This window comes from Erpetoichthys calabaricus, chromosome 15 (assembly GCF_900747795.2).
Source record: "Erpetoichthys calabaricus chromosome 15, fErpCal1.3, whole genome shotgun sequence".
NCBI classification, from domain to species: domain Eukaryota; kingdom Metazoa; phylum Chordata; class Cladistia; order Polypteriformes; family Polypteridae; genus Erpetoichthys; species Erpetoichthys calabaricus.
Window position 1 is genome coordinate 51,088,676 of NC_041408.2, and position 17,446 is coordinate 51,106,121.

Here is a 17,446-nt window from a genome sequence, read left to right on the forward strand (position 1 = left end):
AATGATCACAACCTTCATGCTTGTTTTCGAAAACATGATGGCCAATGATAACATTTAATTGGAGTTTAATGACGCCAGAGCACTTTGCTAAAGGAGAACCCCAGAAGTGTACTTGCATGAGAACCGAGTTACTAACCTTCTCCTGGTTTTGTGTGTGCATGTAAACACACTCATTGTTATAGTTCCTCCTCTGGCTGAGGTTCAGATCTGTGTTTTATGTCCTTTTTATTCAGTTTTGAATCATATGTTAATGTTTCTTTTATTATCTACATTGTTAACTATGGTGATGTTGCATGTGTTCTGTGGGTGGTCCCCCAGGAGGTGAGGCCACCTGCCAATCGCCACCAGGAATTGCTTTCTGCCCTGTATATCTGGAGGGTCTCCCACAGTTCCTGGTGGTTCATTTCGAATTTGCTTGGGAGTTTGGCGAGTGTATCTTTGTATTGCCTGATGCTTGGTGATTCTTTGGATTCCTGACCTTTATTGCGAATATCCGCATCAGAAATTTGATTGCTTTTGGAAATTGTCTTTACAGGCATTGTATTCCTTTTGTGCTCCTCAGAGCTTCACAGTATCTTTGTTAAAAAGAAATCTTTTATTTTCTAAAGACTCTGTGTCTGGCCTATTACTAGTCAGGGTTTGAATGTGATATCTCCCACTGGAGGGCATTTTTCAAAGCATTTTTGGGACGATAAGCTTTGGGTTTCATTGTTCTATTGCTGATATTAATAATCATTTACTAGGAAACAAACACAACTCTCATTCTTGACTTTTGATTTTTTAAAATTTTCTTTTGACCTCCTGATTTTGAACCTCACTTGGTTTTGAATAACATTTTTTTTCCTGGTCCTTGCTCTACCAGTCATCTGCAACTTTTTAAACAATGGCTGAACAAATTGGCATTGAGTTACATATCAGTTTTCCCTTGTGCTGCAAAAGAATTAAAAGACATCACAGAGTCTAGCCTTACCAAAAATGTATTTTCATTTATGTTCCTTGCCAGCCTCACCTCATCATGAAACATCAGCAAAATAAGTATGGACTGTTAGAGAAGCTCCTGCCATAGGTAACCTTTTAATAAGGCCAAAAAGATCTTGTGTCCCAACAGTAATAGGGAGGGCGTCAGGTCACAAAGACTTTCCAATATTCTCACACACACCTTTCGGCATGATGGGTTGCTTTGTCTCACTTGCCTCTGCTTTTCCAAGCATTTGATTCCAAAAACACCATCTCTCTCATTTTCTTAAACATTTTCTGAAAGTCACCAATAATGTGTCCCGAAGCGGCTATTGACATCTTTCTTTTGTTTTTGATGTTATTATATATACGATTTCCTTTCTGTTATTTACTTGTTAGATTTGTACAGTGCTCCCGCTGATCACTGTGAGAAATTCATGGAACCAATTACAACTAATTAGAGAAGCTAAAGGCCTGCAGCTAGACAGTCCGCCTCCCCCGTGCTGCCATACAGAAGGTGGAGAGACCCACCTGCTACTTGCCTTCAATACACAATAACAAGCAAATTATTCAATTACGGAATAATTCTATTAAATGTTTTCCAGGCACCATCTATAACCTCCAGGCTCTCTCTGCACAGCATGACCAAACACTTGGCTCCCTGAACCAGTGCTGTTCTGTCACACTCCATTTGCACCACATATGTGTAAACTGGTGGAAATCTGTCACTTTTTAAAACAAAAACAGCTCAAAACATTTTCACTGTGAGTATCTTACAAATAACTGTGCTTGCAGTACAGCAAGTGCATTGTACCAGTGTGATGGTCCAGGTTAGCACCCTGGTCCGTGGCAATACCTGAACCCGGAATCATCGATAGATGATGAGCCAGGGCAAATGAGAACACACACGCACACACACAGTCACATTAAGAGTGGGTGCAACGTGCTATTCAGTCAGCCATTTTTAACCTGCTTAGACCTGAACAGCTAGCATAGGGCACAAGGTAGGAACAAACCCTGGGCTGGGCGCAAACACCACCCCCACACTGGAGCCAATTCAGCATTGCCAACCCACATAACCTGCATGTCATTACCTACCAGGCACCTGGAGGAAATCCACCACAGATACAGGGAGAACATGCAAACTCCACGCAGGGAGAACCTGGGACCTGAACCCTGGTGTCCTTACTGCAAGGCGGCAACACTACCACTGTGCCACCCATAAATGCAAGTGCTTCTCTTTGACCATCCAGGGGACCCCAAGGTGCAAAAGTGCAGTGCTTCAAATAAATAAAGAATCTAAATAAATAAATCAATAGATGCACTATCATATAGTGCATTTCATATCTATCTATCTGACTATCTATTTATCATATAGTGCCTTTCATATCTGTCTGTCTAACTATCTATTATATAGTGGCTTTCATATCTATCTATCATATAGTACCTTTCATATCTATCTATCTATCTATCTATCATATAGTGGCTTTCATATCTATCTATCTATTTATCATATAGTGCCTTTCATATCTATCTATCTATCATATAGTGCATTTCATATCTATCTATCTGACTATCTATTTATCATATAGTGCCTTTCATATCTGTCTGTCTAACTATCTATTGTATAGTGGCTTTCATATCTATCTATCTATCTATCTATCTATCTATCTATCTATCTATCTATCTATCTATCTATCTATCTATCTATCTATCTATCTATCTATCTATCTATCTATCTGTTTGTGCTTTGATTTACTACAATTCAAAGAATATTTTAGCATTATTACCATTATTATATTTTTTTAATGCTATGGTAATATCTGTATTTGCCAATCCATGTAACTTAACAATATTGTAAAGTTAATTAAAATTTTAGCTACTAATAAGTATCATGGAGTTAAATGCCATGTCAGCTTGTATTGTTTACATATTGTTCCACATGTTGGTGTTGGTTATTCCTGGATACCCCCTCTCCTCCCTTAATGCCAAAGATGTGCCTGGTAAGTAATGATAGGTGGAAGTTTCAAGCTTGTCCAGTGTGAGTGAGTGGGCCCTTTGATGGACAGATGTACCATTTTGTGTATTGTGGCCAAGGTTGCCAGGGCCCACCATAATCTTGATATGGATTAAACACTATGGACAACAATATTATCCATCCATCTTCTTAACTTGCTCATTCAGGGCAGCTGGAACCTATCTGAGCAATCAAAGAGCACAAGGTAGGAAGAACACCTGGACAGGGCATCAGTCCATAGAGTTATTATATTATATTATATCCCCAATTTTCTTCTAAGATAAACAAGGAATGTGTGAGAGGTCTGTGGGCCGGGCAGCAGCAAGAGTTGGTGTTTCTTCGAAACCGCAATCCTGAACGAGGCAGTATCCAGAACTCCAAGCAAGCCTTGAGGAACATGATCAATTCTTCTTGTGACCAACCCCTGGGATACCCCATGTATGTTTCTCCTCTAACCACTTCCTACATGGGAACTCATAAACAACTCAGAGCAATCTTTGGGGGACCCATCAGTCTCGACAATATAAAAAGTTTCTTCCTGTCAAAATGGCTCAGGTGAGTAGCTAAAAATTATCCTGTTTGATAAATGTTAGTTCATTTTATGTGGAAATAATGAGTGTTATTTTAGTGAAGATTGTGATTAGGGTGCTGGCGTGTTTGGATGGGACACTTGCTTATGATAGGTTAATAATATGACAGGTTGCTCTGCCTTATTCGAATACACAGAGGGCTTGTGACTAAGAAAGAAATGAAGATATCTGGTGCCATGTTTTCATTATCTTGTGAGCAAAGGAAATGAAAAAAAAACAGATAAATGAGACTTTGTCATTTGGAACTCAGCATTTTTGAACCTTTGAGTGACAAGCAATATTGGGTCTGTGAGTGATACGCATGTCCCAAGGGATGATTGTTGTTAGCTTTCACTAAGATTGCTTGCACTATTCCCATTTATTTCTTCTTTGTCCTCTTGTACATTCTTATGAGGGGTGTATAGACACATGCACTCAAATATTACTTTTGAGTATTGCACTTTACATGCCTTTTTTAAACACCTACATTTCTTAGATGTTGTTCAAGAGGCAAAGGAAAACGCCCCTCATATAGGAAACCTCTACTGTGATTTCTGCACATTAGACCAGCAAAGGCTCAGTTCTGTGGTAGACATACAGCAGTAATGAGTGGCTAAGCTCCCTGTCACTGCAGACAGCACAGTTCAAGTAGCCTATTCTGTTACAAGTGGTATGTCTGAGGGAGTACCTTTAGCAGCCATAGCTGTTCTTATGCATTTTTTATTTCCCTACTTAGGGTGCGGAAAGACAGCAACACAAGCTGCAATAGTCCTGGCAACATAGAAGATGTGGACTGTGGCGGTGGGTCCTCCTCTCTTAGTAACAACCCTAATTCCCAGGAGTCTCAAAACGTCAGCTCTCAGGCAAGGAGCAGAAACTCCCATCATCGTGGAAATGAGTATCACAGTGCAGGTATTTGAACAATGTGCTCATGTATGAACACCGATTAATGAAGGAAGTTTGTGGTGTGAATACCCAACAGAAGACTGACAAGTAATATCACATCTGCAAAGGAGATCAGGGCCCGTATAAGCATCTCAGAGTAAGACAACAGTCCTAGCTAGCTTAAAATAACCCTCAGAGTGATGCATATGTCGAAACAACAGCATTTTATCCATTTTTCTAATTTAGGAAATGACTCCTTACTTCACAAGGATTTTGGAGAGCTCAGGAGTTGTCCTAATTTAGAAGATGGTGCTCAGACAGAGATTGGCATGCACGTCCCAGGAAAGACAGAATGTTTAAGATAACAATGAACTTGTAGAAATATATTGATTTGACAGGAATGAAATAATATTCAAAAGAAATGTTGTATCACGTGTTAGCTCCATGTACTCAAAGAAGTCACTCGCTGTCAGCTGAAATGAAAATGCTGGTAACGTTACTTGTTTCGGCCACTGGAAAAATGCAGCTTTACAATACCAACCAACCATTTCTCGAATTTTACAACAAATTTCAAATGCCCTTACATCGTGTGCGGTAATACACAGATTTATACATTTCTCCACCACTCCATATTTGGTAATGTTACAGCAGGCTGCATTCATCTAAATCGCTGGTGTGACTGACGGTACGCACATAAAGATGATTGGCCCAAGTGTGGATGAGCACACATATGAGCGTGTGAAACACAAGTGATACCACAGTATGAACACACAGGACGTCATGGGTGCAAACTGTTCTGCAGTAGCCAGCATATTACCCTGAACAGAGGTGGGGCTGGATGGGTGATTGACAGCAAAATATCATACTGGTACCTTGAGCCTTGCCTTCCACTATCCCCTGGAATATTTACATTACACCTTACAAGCACAGGAAGGTTTAAGAAGGTAGGCAGAAGCTTCTGGGGCACTGGATAAATAGACACTTGCAGAAGATTCCAAGGGGATCACGGAGGGATGCCCATCATGCAATTGGGAACACTTGAAGAGCGAGCGCAACTATAAAAACAGCACAAGAATGGCCTTGACTAGTTTGTGTTATTTTATGAAGTGTTTGCTGTGGCCTAAACAGCGGGAAGGAGTTAGAGCTATTTCTTAAATAATCGTTCTCATTATCTGGCTTCAGTCTATTCAGCATGTATCTTGGTCTTGGTGCCCATCACAGCATTATTAGTGATGTTGTAGCCAAGTGGCCCCGTTCAAAGCAGGACTCTACAGCAGTGTTTCTCAACCTTTCTGCTGCCGTGACCCACTGTTTCCCATATAAGAGTCTTCAGTACCGTCCAAATCATTGCCTTGTTGGTATGTGTGTTGGAGGGGTGTTCCCCCTTGGTGATTCAAGTGTGACTGGGAGATTGAGGGCGGTCATCACTTTTTTGTTTATTTGTTTTTTTTTTAATCCTCTTCTAGCAGGGGGTGTCACCAAGCCACAAATCCCAGACACAATCAAGCTCTACACAACCAAGGATTCAAATAATGTCCATTTAATTACTCATAGACCTCAATCAACAGTTAGGCCCAGCCACAGAGTCAAAGACACAGCTACACTGTACAGTATAGAATCCTTCCTCTATCCTTCCACTCATCTTTTGCTTCTTGACGTCGACTCTCTGGGCCAAAGTGAAGCATTTTCTTTTATTTTTGACCTCCAAGTACTCCTGGGACTAGGACATGGTTCACTAGAAGTACCCCTGGAACAGACCAGAGTCTCAAAGTAGGGACCATATCTGTCTACAGCACAACCGTGGCAGCACCCACAAAACCTAACAAGGGTGTACTCCGGGACTCCAACTCCCATAATGCCCTGTGGATATGCAAAGGGAACCTGAATCCTTGAGAAGCTGTCCTCTAGCATATCAGGGAATACTGTATAGTACCCACTTACCGTTGTCTTCCCTTGGTTCTCCAATGTATTGGCCTCCGGTATGATAGCCTGTCTCTCCTTTATTGTGGGGTCCAATCCTGGCAACAAATCACACTCTGGTATGTCATTCCGTCCCCCACGGCACTTACAATATGAGTGAAAAAAAAAAGTTTAGCGCAAGGCTGCAACATAACAAAATCAGTAAAAAGTCAGGAGGTCTGAAGGCATTGTATGTAATTTCTTTAATTTTCCTGTTTAGAGCATGTTTTAAGTTAGTTGTTTTTAATAAATGTGAAAGGCTTACATCAGGGCAATTTATAGTCACCAATCTACCTAAAATCAAATCCAAGTGCTTATGGAAAGCCAGCGTTGCAGAAAATACAAAATAAAGAAGAGTTTATCAGTTAGGCTCATTTACATAACACATTTCAGTGTATTTTAATTTTCATCAATTGGCTTTCGATAAATGGTATACTCCAGAAACACACATCTGAATTAAGTATTATGTAAAGTCCCAAACTAGATTAACATATTAGGTATAAGAAATAAGGCCTCTCATATGTAAAGCACAAAGTTAAATATTGTATATGATTTCAGTTTCTAATCAAAAGTGAAGTCAGGCTGTTCTAGATTAATAGGCAAGCAGATACAAGCACTTTTTATTCTTTGCACTTACAGTTCCTGCTTTTTGTTCTATCAGAACAACTAATCAAAGTTTTTAACATCATCATAAAAGTTACCCCAAGTCTTAGTTCAAAAAGAGTTCTCATTAAGTATAGTTCAGTCTTATTGACGTGAAGACCACCATAATAAGAATCACCAATTACTGTTATCAGCACGTCCTGTTACCATCCAGAAAATTTATAAAGAGTAGTGTTGTGATATCAAAGGTCATACCTTAGTCTGGAATCTTGGAGCTTGGACCCTTGTCGCCCTTTCTCTTCTGTAACGGGGTGGCCGTGGCAGTTTGGAGTGAACAGTTGACATAGGCCGAAATAGCAAGTCCCAAACTGTTTGGACAAACCTGGATAAACAGACAAGGTAGGCCCCATTAAAGAGCTATTGGGGTTATGTCCACTGTGAAGAGAGACCTCTTGGGAGAGCTTGTAAAAAGGTAACTGTGTTTTGTCCATGCACTTAAATAAACATACTGTAGGCTGACTAGTTTTTAAAGAAGTCCCACTATGAACTTGAAGTTGACCTGATTTTCTGTTTCAACCCTGTATGTTTCTAATTGTATAAATCATGAGTGTGAGTGGCGAGATGAGCAAATAAGTTGGGCTTTGGCACCCAACTGAAGCTATCGTTTTATGTGACGTTCTAACATGGCCGTCCTTTATTTGCACCAATGGGTGGAGCCCCCATGTGCCTTCTTCAAATCAGCCACAGCAGACTAAAAAAAAACTCTTAACACAGAAGCTTCCTTTATGGATTAGGTTCATTTTCATAACACATGAACATGAACATGGTATTTTAATTTTCACCAGTCAGTTTTAAATAAGTGGTATTCTCCAGAGATACACTTCTGAATTAAGTATTATGTACAGTGCATCCGGAAAGTATTCACAGCGCATCACTTTTTCCACCTTTTGTTATGTTACAGCCTTATTCCAAAATGGATTAAATTCATTTTTTTCCTCAGAATTCTACACACAACACCCCATAATGACAACGTGAAAAAAGTTTACTTGAGGTTTTCGCAAATTTATTGAAAATAAAAAAACTGAGAAATCCCATGTACATAAGTATTCACAGCCTTTGCTCAATACTTTGTTGATGCACCTTTGGCAGCAATTACAGCCTCAAGTCTTTTTGAATATGATGCCACAAGCTTGGCACACCTATCCTTGGCCAGTTTCGCCCATTCCTCTTTGCAGCACCTCTCAACCTCCATCAGGTTGGATGGGAAGCGTCGGTGCACAACCATTTTAAGATCTCTCCAGAGATGTTCAATCGGATTCAAGTCTGGGCTCTGGCTGGGCCACTCAAGGACATTCACAGAGTTGTCCTGAAGCCACTCCTTTCATATCTTGGCTGTGTGATTAGGGTCGCTGTCCTGCTGAAAGATGAACCGTCGCCCCAGTCTGAGGTCAAGAGCGCTTTGGAGCAGGTTTTCATCAAGGATGTCTCTGTACATTGCTGCAGTCATCTTTCCCTTCATCCTGACTAGTCTCCCAGTTCCTGCCACTGAAAAATATCCCCACAGCATGATGCTGCCACCACCATGCTTCACTGTAGGGATGGTATTGGCCTGGTGATGAGCGGTGCCTGGTTTCCTCCAAACGTGACGCCTGGCATTCACACCAAAGAGTTCAATCTTTGTCTCATCAAACCAGAGAATTTTCTTCAGGTGCCTTTTGGCAAACTCCAGGCGGGCTGCCATGTGCCTTTTACTAAGGAGTGGCTTCCGTCTGGCCACTCTACCATACAGGCCTGATTGGTGGATTGCTGCAGAGATGGTTGTCCTTCTGGAAGATTATCCTCTCTCCACAGAGGACCTCTGGAGCTCTAACAGAGTGACCATCGGGTTCTTGGTCACCTCACTGACTAAGGCCCTTCTCCCCCGATCGCTCAGTTTAGATGGCTGGCCAGCTCTAGGAAGAGTCCTGGTGGTTTCCAACTTCTTCCACTTACGGATGATGGAGGCCACAGTGCTCATTGGGACCTTCAAAGCAGCAGAAATTTTTCTGTAACCTTCCCCAGATTTGTGCCTCGAGACAATCCTGTCTCGGAGGTCTACAGACAATTCCTTTGACTTCATGCTTGGTTTGTGCTCTGACATGAACTGTCAACTGTGGGACCTTATATAAACAGGTGTGTGCCTTTCCAAATCATGTCCAATCAACTGAATTTACCACAGGTGGACTCCAATTAAGCTGCAGAAACATCTCAAGGATGAACAGGTGAAACAGGATGCACCTGAGCTCAATTCTGAGCTTCATGGCAAAGGCTGTGAATACTTATTTACATGTGCTTTCTCATTTTTTTTTATTTTTAATAAATTTGCAAAAATCTCAAGTAAACTTTTCTCAGGTTGTCATTATGGGCTGTTGTGTGTAGAATTCTGAGGAAAAAAAATGAATTTAATCCACTTTGGAATAAGGCTGTAACATAACAAAATGTGGAAAAAGTGATGCGCTGTGAATACTTTCTGGATTCACTGTAAAATCCCAGACTAGTTAAACATATTATAAGTCCTAAGGTATAAGAAATAAGACTTCTCATATGTAATCAGCGTGGCTGGGTGCAGGAACGACAGCACCATGTGGTAAGAAACTTTGGGGTGCCAACCAGGTGGTCCCGTTTATTGTCCGAAGACACAACAAAAAACAAACAAAAGATAATGCTGTTCGATGTGTATGTCTTCCCGTTGCACAGGTTTCACAGGATTAATTAAAGAAAGGTCACCGAGGTCGTCCGGAGGATTGCTCATATCAATAATGACTCTTCTTTCCGGGACGCCTGGGTTTTTATGGTGGCTGAACTGGAAGGAGTGAGGTTAGATGCCCTCACTGGGTGGTTTCTCGGCACTGTGGAGAGAGGAGGACAGGATGATGTTATCGACAGCGCCTCCTCTTGTCCTGGCAGAATATTACATATCTCAACAGAGCCTGCGAGGAGGTCCTCGAACGTGTGTGCATAACAACTGTCATCACAGAACAAAGCATAAAGTTGAAGGTTATATATGATCTCATTTTCTAATTCAGAATGTGCTGATACAAATGAAGTCAGCGTGTCCTAGCTAAACAGGCAGGTTGTTTCAAGTACCTCGTTTTCTTTTCCCTTACACTAACCAAATATGAAAAAAAAAACATAAAAAGGCAGAAGGCATCCCAGCTGGGAGCAGGGCAGGCGCTATGGGGTGATAAAGAAGATAATAAAAACTCCTAATATAAATCTGGTTTACCCTAAAGAAGGAAACTGAATGCCTTCTAAAAGTTCACTCCGTCTCTACGATTCCACTCATTAAAGCACTGATCCCAATCGTACTACATTAAGCTTGCTCTCCTTTGTTTCCTCATGTTTTAATTACAGGCTAAATTAAGGAGCGATCGTAAGCTGATAAAAATAACACATTTTCCACATTCAAGTGGAACTGCAGAGTCTGACAACATCAAAATCTCTGCTGTTAGCAGGTCGGCTGCCATCACTGTAGAGTTGGCATGAGAATTATCTGATGCTTTGTGTGGAGGCTTACAAATGGAGCCTGGCTGACCTTGCCGCTCAAGCTCGTGGCAGTGGCTCTTTTATTCCAATTTACTTGCAGGAAGGCAAGCAGAAGCAGGCGTGTACCTTTGCTCAGTCAAGTTTTACAGAATACAACATATTCAGTTGTTTTTACACACTCTGCATTAAAAAGACAGAGGTAATGGAGGGCTTTTTAGCTTTTTGTTTTTGGCAACATCACCAGTGGCATAGAACACAGGAAAAGAGTGGATGGGAGCATTCACTGATACAACTCACCACACAACGAGCCACCTCAGAATCTCAAATTAGCCGACACCTCATCACCACACTAGGTCAAATGGAATGGAACAGTGGCAATAGCCAGGTTTCCATCCAAGGAGTTTTTGCGAAAAAATATTTAGCGCTTCAAATTTTTTACCGATATAGCTGATGGAAATGCTAATTATCGATGAAATGTTGTACATGTCGACATAATATTTTTCCGTTTAACTTTAGCGCATAAATTCCATGTCGATACTTCAGATGTCGCAAAAACTACATTGGAAACAGTTTTTGTCGGAAAAAAGGGCTTTAACGCAAATAAATGTGTCACATTTTCATCACGTGCAATCAAAACGAGAATGGCGGAGCGGCTCGCATGGTCTGATGAAGAGAGTTTTTTTTTTTGATTAAACGTCGTTATTTTGTATTAATTCAAATTTCAGTTTTAATTAAAAACCTTAAGGGAAGCAGGTTAATTCAGTTGTTATCGCACTGTGAAGGGATGTTGAAAGGTAGGCTCACCTGTACAGATCCGATGCTGCAAACACAGCTGCATCATGGGCACTTCCAGGAGTGCCAACGCAAATGTCTCGTATCATGCACCTGTCATCAACAAGGGCCTGGAGAACAATAGATGGCCACCCTTTGCGATTAATGTAATTGCGGTAGCCTTCCGTCGGGGGAAGAATAGGCACATGTGTGCCATCCAGCGCACCGTAAATCTGTGGCACAAGATGCACCAAGGAATTGTGGTATGCAATTTCATTGGCCTCCGCTACAGTCGGAAGTCTGATATAACGCCGCATTCATTTTTCTTTAATAGCGGTGCACACAGCATATACACATCGATGGACGGTAGTTTTACTAACCACGAAAGTTTCTCCAACTACTCTATACTCGGCACAGGTTGCCAGCTTGTAAAGGGCGATGGCAATCCGCTTTTGGGTTGGAACCGGTGGTCGGTGGCAACCTGTGATGGGCGCAACATCAGGATTGATGAATCCACACAACATGTCAAACGTCGGCCGTGTCATTATAAAATGTTGCAGCCAGAGATTTTCTGCTAAGTGTCTCTCCACCACCTCCTCCCAGAAGGTCTTATTCCATCGTCTCTCCCATACCCGTGGGTTTCGTCGCACTGGGGTACTTTCTTCGAGCTCTAGGGCTATCAGACAAGCAACTGCTTCATTCTGCTGTCGTCTTCGGATATTATGTACAATTCCAATTATTTGTGAAACTGAAATAACAGTAAGCTGGCAAATTTCAAAAAACTGTCTGAATAATCTCTCCATTTCTTTGTTTAGTGGAGGGGGTGTAACGTGGAAAACAAAAGGTAGATAATTTGCGACATACACAAAATTATGTATGGAAACGGCTCAAGGGCAGATTTTTTTCGCGATACAACAAAAGTTATGCGACAGTTCGTTTTGGGGGGGGATGACGTCATCACGCACACCATTTTATCGATAAAAAGCCAGTTTGATGGAAACAGGCTGGAGACAGCAAATTTCGCACATTTTTTTTACGTATATTCTGTTTGTCGATAACAAAACGTCGCAAAAAACTGGATGGAAACTTAGCTAGTGTTGTGTTTTATTTTTTTTTTTTGTGCCAATCCTGCAACCAACCCCCAAGTTTTCCTTGTAAGCTGGAGGACCTGCTTGTAGGGCTATGTCATACTCAGGACAGAGCAATTGCAGATTAAGTGCCTTACTCAAAGGCCCCTTTTATGGGATTCAAACCAGTAACCTTCCAATTGCCGGCGTAGATTCCTAGCCTCAGGGCCACCACTCCACCCGCACACAGGCAGAGGTGTGGAACTTTTCAGGGCAACTAATACTGAATTGATTTTTAATTGTACTCTTTGGTTGTAACTGTGCTACCTGGAGAACTTTCCATTTGATGTGTTTTCATTTTAATAATACAGTATATAGAGACATCAGCATGCCAGAAAGGCAGCATTAGTAGCACAGGGGTGAAGTGAAGGCCTGTGTGTTTGAGAGGAGTTTGGGGAAGCTATGGAGAATGACTCTGAAGAATTCTCAAGGAGGTCCCAATGAGCCGTCAGTCAACTTAGGAAGAGTAGGTAGAATGTCACCCAAGGAGTTTTCAGGGTGGGTGGGAAAAATTACTTTTCTATCAATCATATAGTGCCTTTCACATATCTATCTATTATATAGTGCCTTTTCTATCTATCTATCTATGAGAAATGAAAGGTACACTTTGAGAAATCCTAAACTCAATATGCATGCCCTGATCTGAACAGGCAGTGTTGGATGTCCTGGCTAGTGTAATGGAGACTAAATACATTTGATTTCTAGAAGTTGCTTTTCATAATTGAGTGTTGTAAATTCCCAGTGTTCTGCATTTTTAAGGTTTTTAATGGTATTTTTTGGGTGGTTTTCAAGCATTTTCTAAGAAATGTTTTGCAGGGAACACCCATCATATTATTTCACCATTTTGTGGGTTGAGAGGTAACTGTTGTGTCTCCAGAATCTCTTCCATGACTTTAGTGCTTTTAGTTTTGGTGATCACAGTCCTGAACAGGAGTTGCTGTCCATGTCATGCGTGCGGACATTGGGCTCATGCTGTTCTGCAACAAAGGGAGCCTAGAGGACAATTCAGAACTCTCAATGATGAACTCAGATGGCATCCTGAAAAAAAATCCAGGATTACAAGCAAATGTTGATAAGCACGCAAGTACGGCAATATATGAAAATGTCTTTATGATACTTATGGAAGCTTATTCCCACCATTTAATAAATGATACACCTAGCCTCAGTCTTTCAAGTCTAATAATACTGAATGCATGCTAAGGACACCAAGAGTAATGTTTATATAACTTATGTGAAAACACGCTCCAGAACCCATCTGCACTGTGGACACAGAGGGGTGCCATTTTGGTAACTCAAGAGTCGCTCGCTCTGGAAACCGAGGTGGAGTTAGAATCCCATATGGCCTTCGACTGGCTGTGAGTATCATGAACTCAAAATTAAAACTGATAACTCTTTTAGGGCGGATGTCGACTTATGTCGACACAATGGGTTGAGAATGGATATCAGAAGCAGAGGGCAAAAGAAAGCTGTAAATGTTGATAAAACTCACCGTTACATTATAGGTAGACCCTCTTTGCTCAGAGGACTGTTAGACTCGTTGACTTGACATTGAAACCCTGCGTGTGCGTGAGTGGTGTAGAGTAAACAACGTCTAGAATGGCATCAACATTGGGCGAGAGAGCGAAGCAAATGCACAAAGCGAAATACTCTGTGCATATTATTTATTTTTTGCGTATTATTGCTAAATCAGACTCTGACATGTCGAACTCCAATTTTGATACAAGTGATCTGGAGATCGAAAACGAAAGTCAGGTGCCTGCATCAGCTGACCAGTCCCCAGCTGATCGTAGTGATGGACACACTGACACGCCTACGAAAATGTTTGCCCAAGGAGGACAACACAGACATCAATCTTTGGGAGACAAGCTGGCAACTGGACTTAACTAAATGACGTGGCCTGCTGGTGGACACTACAGAGTAGCAGCCCCTTGACTACTTCAAGCCGTTTTTTTTACCAGAAAGTGCCTTTCAGCTTATAAGTGACAGGATAAACATGCATGTACTAAGTATGTGAATATGCCTACTGTAGGGGCTCCTGGAACATAAAACAGAGTGACATTTGCCGTTAATAAGTATTTTATGTTGATTTATTCATGAAAACATTGCTTTGTGCTCTTTTTAGAAAACTGAGTTTTTTGGGAAAATATTCAACCCTGGGACAAAAGGAAGTAAAAATAATTTGCCCTAAAAGACTTAATACACAAAGCCAGTTGTCCATGCAAGGGTCTAGTCCATCTAGGTCTTTCCCACGTATAGCTGACACTAATCTGGCATTGTACGCAACCCTCACCCTTGGTCTTGCAGGTGGTGAGCCCACAAGATGACTCCACGTCATCATTTTGGTCAGAGCCTGGCTGGGTTATGTGGGTTACCCAACCACCAGGTGCTTACCGGCAAATGCCACCCCCAGGGCCTGGATTAATGTGTGGGTCCCAGTAATTCTACCTTCCTTTTAATTTGTACTCTCTGCATGGGAGTGCGATAACCCAGTCTACATATGTTTGGTAGATTTGGAAAAAGAATGTGACCATGTCCCTTGTCATGTGTTGTGGGAGGTGCTATGGGAATATGGGGCAACAGGCCGCTCGTCTGCTATTCGTTCCCTATATGAATGCAGTGAGAACCGTGTCGAGATACTTCTAGTTAAGTGCAGTTTGTTCACTGAGGGTGTTGGACTCTTGTTTGTGGTTTTTATGTACAGGATATTAAGGCATAGCCTCGGTTGTGAGGGTGTCCAGTTGGAGAGGCCAGGGGCAGCATCATCACTTTATACAGATGTTTATGTCCTCTTTGCCTCATTTGTCTGTGACCTTAAACACACACTTGAGTGATTTGCTGCCTTGTGTGAAGAGGATGAGAACCTGCAAGTCTGAGGTCATGGTGTTTCTCAGAAAAGAGTGGATTACTCTCTTTTGTTGGGGGGGTGGGGGGGAGTACCCTTAGTGGAGGAGTTCAGGTATCAGAATCATGTTCACGAATGATGAGAAAAAGGGAACATGAGAGCAGATTGGAGTGGTGGCAGCTGTTCTGCAGGTGATGTACTGCTCTATGGGGTGTATCTGTACTCACTTATAGTCATGAACTGTGGAGAAGAATGAGATCACAAGTATAAGCGGCAGAAATGAGATTTCTTCACATGGTGGCAGGGCTGACATTCCCTGATAGGTGAGTGATTCAGGAGAGCCTCAGAGTAGAGTTACTGCTTCACAGGATTGAGAGGAGTCAGTTAAGGTGCTTCGGACATTGTTGTAAGAACACCCCGAAGGTGTCTCCGTCTTGAGCTGCTCTGGGCGTGTCCTACTAGGCCGAGACCTTGTGGCACACCCACGACATGATGGAGGGATTGTAACTCTCGTCTCGCTGTGGAACGTCTAGGTGTTTCCTGGGAAACTTTCATGAAATTACCAGCAAAGCTGCCAGGTTCCTAAAAAATTTTATAGGCCAATGACTGCTTAAATATAGCAAACTAGCTAACCCGCGGCATAGCATACGCCGCATAATTATTTATTGATGGGTTAACATTTCCTGAAAGACACAGTTGTCCAAATGGGGTGGGTTTGAGGATACAACTGTGAGTGAATGAAAAGATGGAACTCTGGAGACAGCAACATACAACTGTCCATGACTGAAAACTGGTTGTGGCAGATACAGGCAGATCTTTTTGAAAGTTTGTCCCTGTGCCTTATTAATTGTCATTGCAAGGGCCAATCTAACAGGAAATTGTCTGCGTGTAAAAGTAAAAGGCAAATTTGAATCTGATGGGGTCAGGGATATCTGGGGAATAAGGACAGTTTGTGAGGTAGGAGCTGCAATAGTTTTACACTCTAATACATTGCGGTGAATGCTGGTAACAGTCCGTCTAGTGTCATCACAGAGACTTCTTGCTGGCATGAGGTTTCTGAGAAGCATGACGACTGAACCTATTTTAATTTTGAGTTTATGCGGAGGCATGCCAGTGGGAGTAAGACTGTTAAGAAATTCTTCGGGGAATGACACTTGATCAGCGGGTTCGTCTGTGACGATGGAGTCAACGCTGGTGAAAGTTACTTCATCGGTAGGGATAAGTTTCAGTACTTGTTCATTAAGGTGTAGCAAGTCTTCGTTGGTGACGCTTAATATAGCTCGCGTACTGAGTTGTTCCGGAGTCACAGTTGAGAAGTCGATGTCGCCATGTAGTTGTTGAACGGGATCAGAAATAAAAGGAAAACAATGTGAAGGTAATGGACGTGGGAGCAGTGTTAGAGTTGGCGGGCAGGGCTCTGTCGTGTGTATCCCATGACGCGGTAGGAGGGTTAGAGTTGGCAGGGCTCTGTGTTGTGTGTGTGCGTATCCCATGGTCGGGCGACTTGGTGGATTATATATAGAAAAGCAGCCAGAACCGAAAAGAACAATGAAAAGTCAACATGGCTCAGAGGTGCATGTGGACTGTAGCAGAGACAAAAGCGACTGAGGCGGTGTTTGGTGAGCAGGCAGTGTGCATGCCTCGAGAGTGAGGGTGGATGCGGGAGGAGGGTTAGAGTTGGCAGGCGGGGCTCTGTCATGTGTATCCCATGGTCTTAGAGTTGGTGGGCGTGGCTCTGTGAGTTGGCGGGTGTCTTGCTTGCCATGGTCTTAGTGAATTATATATATAGATTTTCTCAAAAAAATAGCCCAATGCCTGAGGGTAGACAAAATGACAAACCGGAAAGTGGGGGGTGGTGTCAGAGCAAAAGGGTTAGGTACACACAAATGCCCAAGTTCAGCCCCTCTGAGATATTTCAGAGAGATACAACAGATATATATCATCACAAAAGTGGGGTGGGAGATTTTACAGTGGTAAAGAACATATACAAGTGCAAATAGCAGGGGAAGGGTTAGGATGGATGAAAAGCATGGTAAAAAATTTCTTGAAGCAGTTGAAAAATAGCCTTAAATAGCCTGTTTCTTAAAAAGTAGCCCAAAAAAACAAACCTGTGAAAGCCCATTTCTTTCCCGCAGATGACAATGAAAAATAGCCCAACTGGCCAAGAAAATCGCAGACATGGCAATACTGC

General features: G+C 42.1%; 1 protein-coding gene across 2 annotated transcripts in view; it reads left to right on the top strand.

Annotated features, from left to right (window-relative positions):
- Positions 1-17,446, top strand: part of pcnx2 (pecanex 2) — a 295,416-nt gene that overhangs the window by 259,404 nt on the left and 18,566 nt on the right. For both annotated transcript variants that reach the window (XM_051919361.1, XM_051919362.1), the window contains 2 exons: positions 3,255-3,529; positions 4,280-4,455. In XM_051919361.1, coding sequence (XP_051775321.1) covers positions 3,255-3,529; positions 4,280-4,455 — 451 coding nt within the window. The remainder of the gene's footprint in view (positions 1-3,254; positions 3,530-4,279; positions 4,456-17,446) is intronic.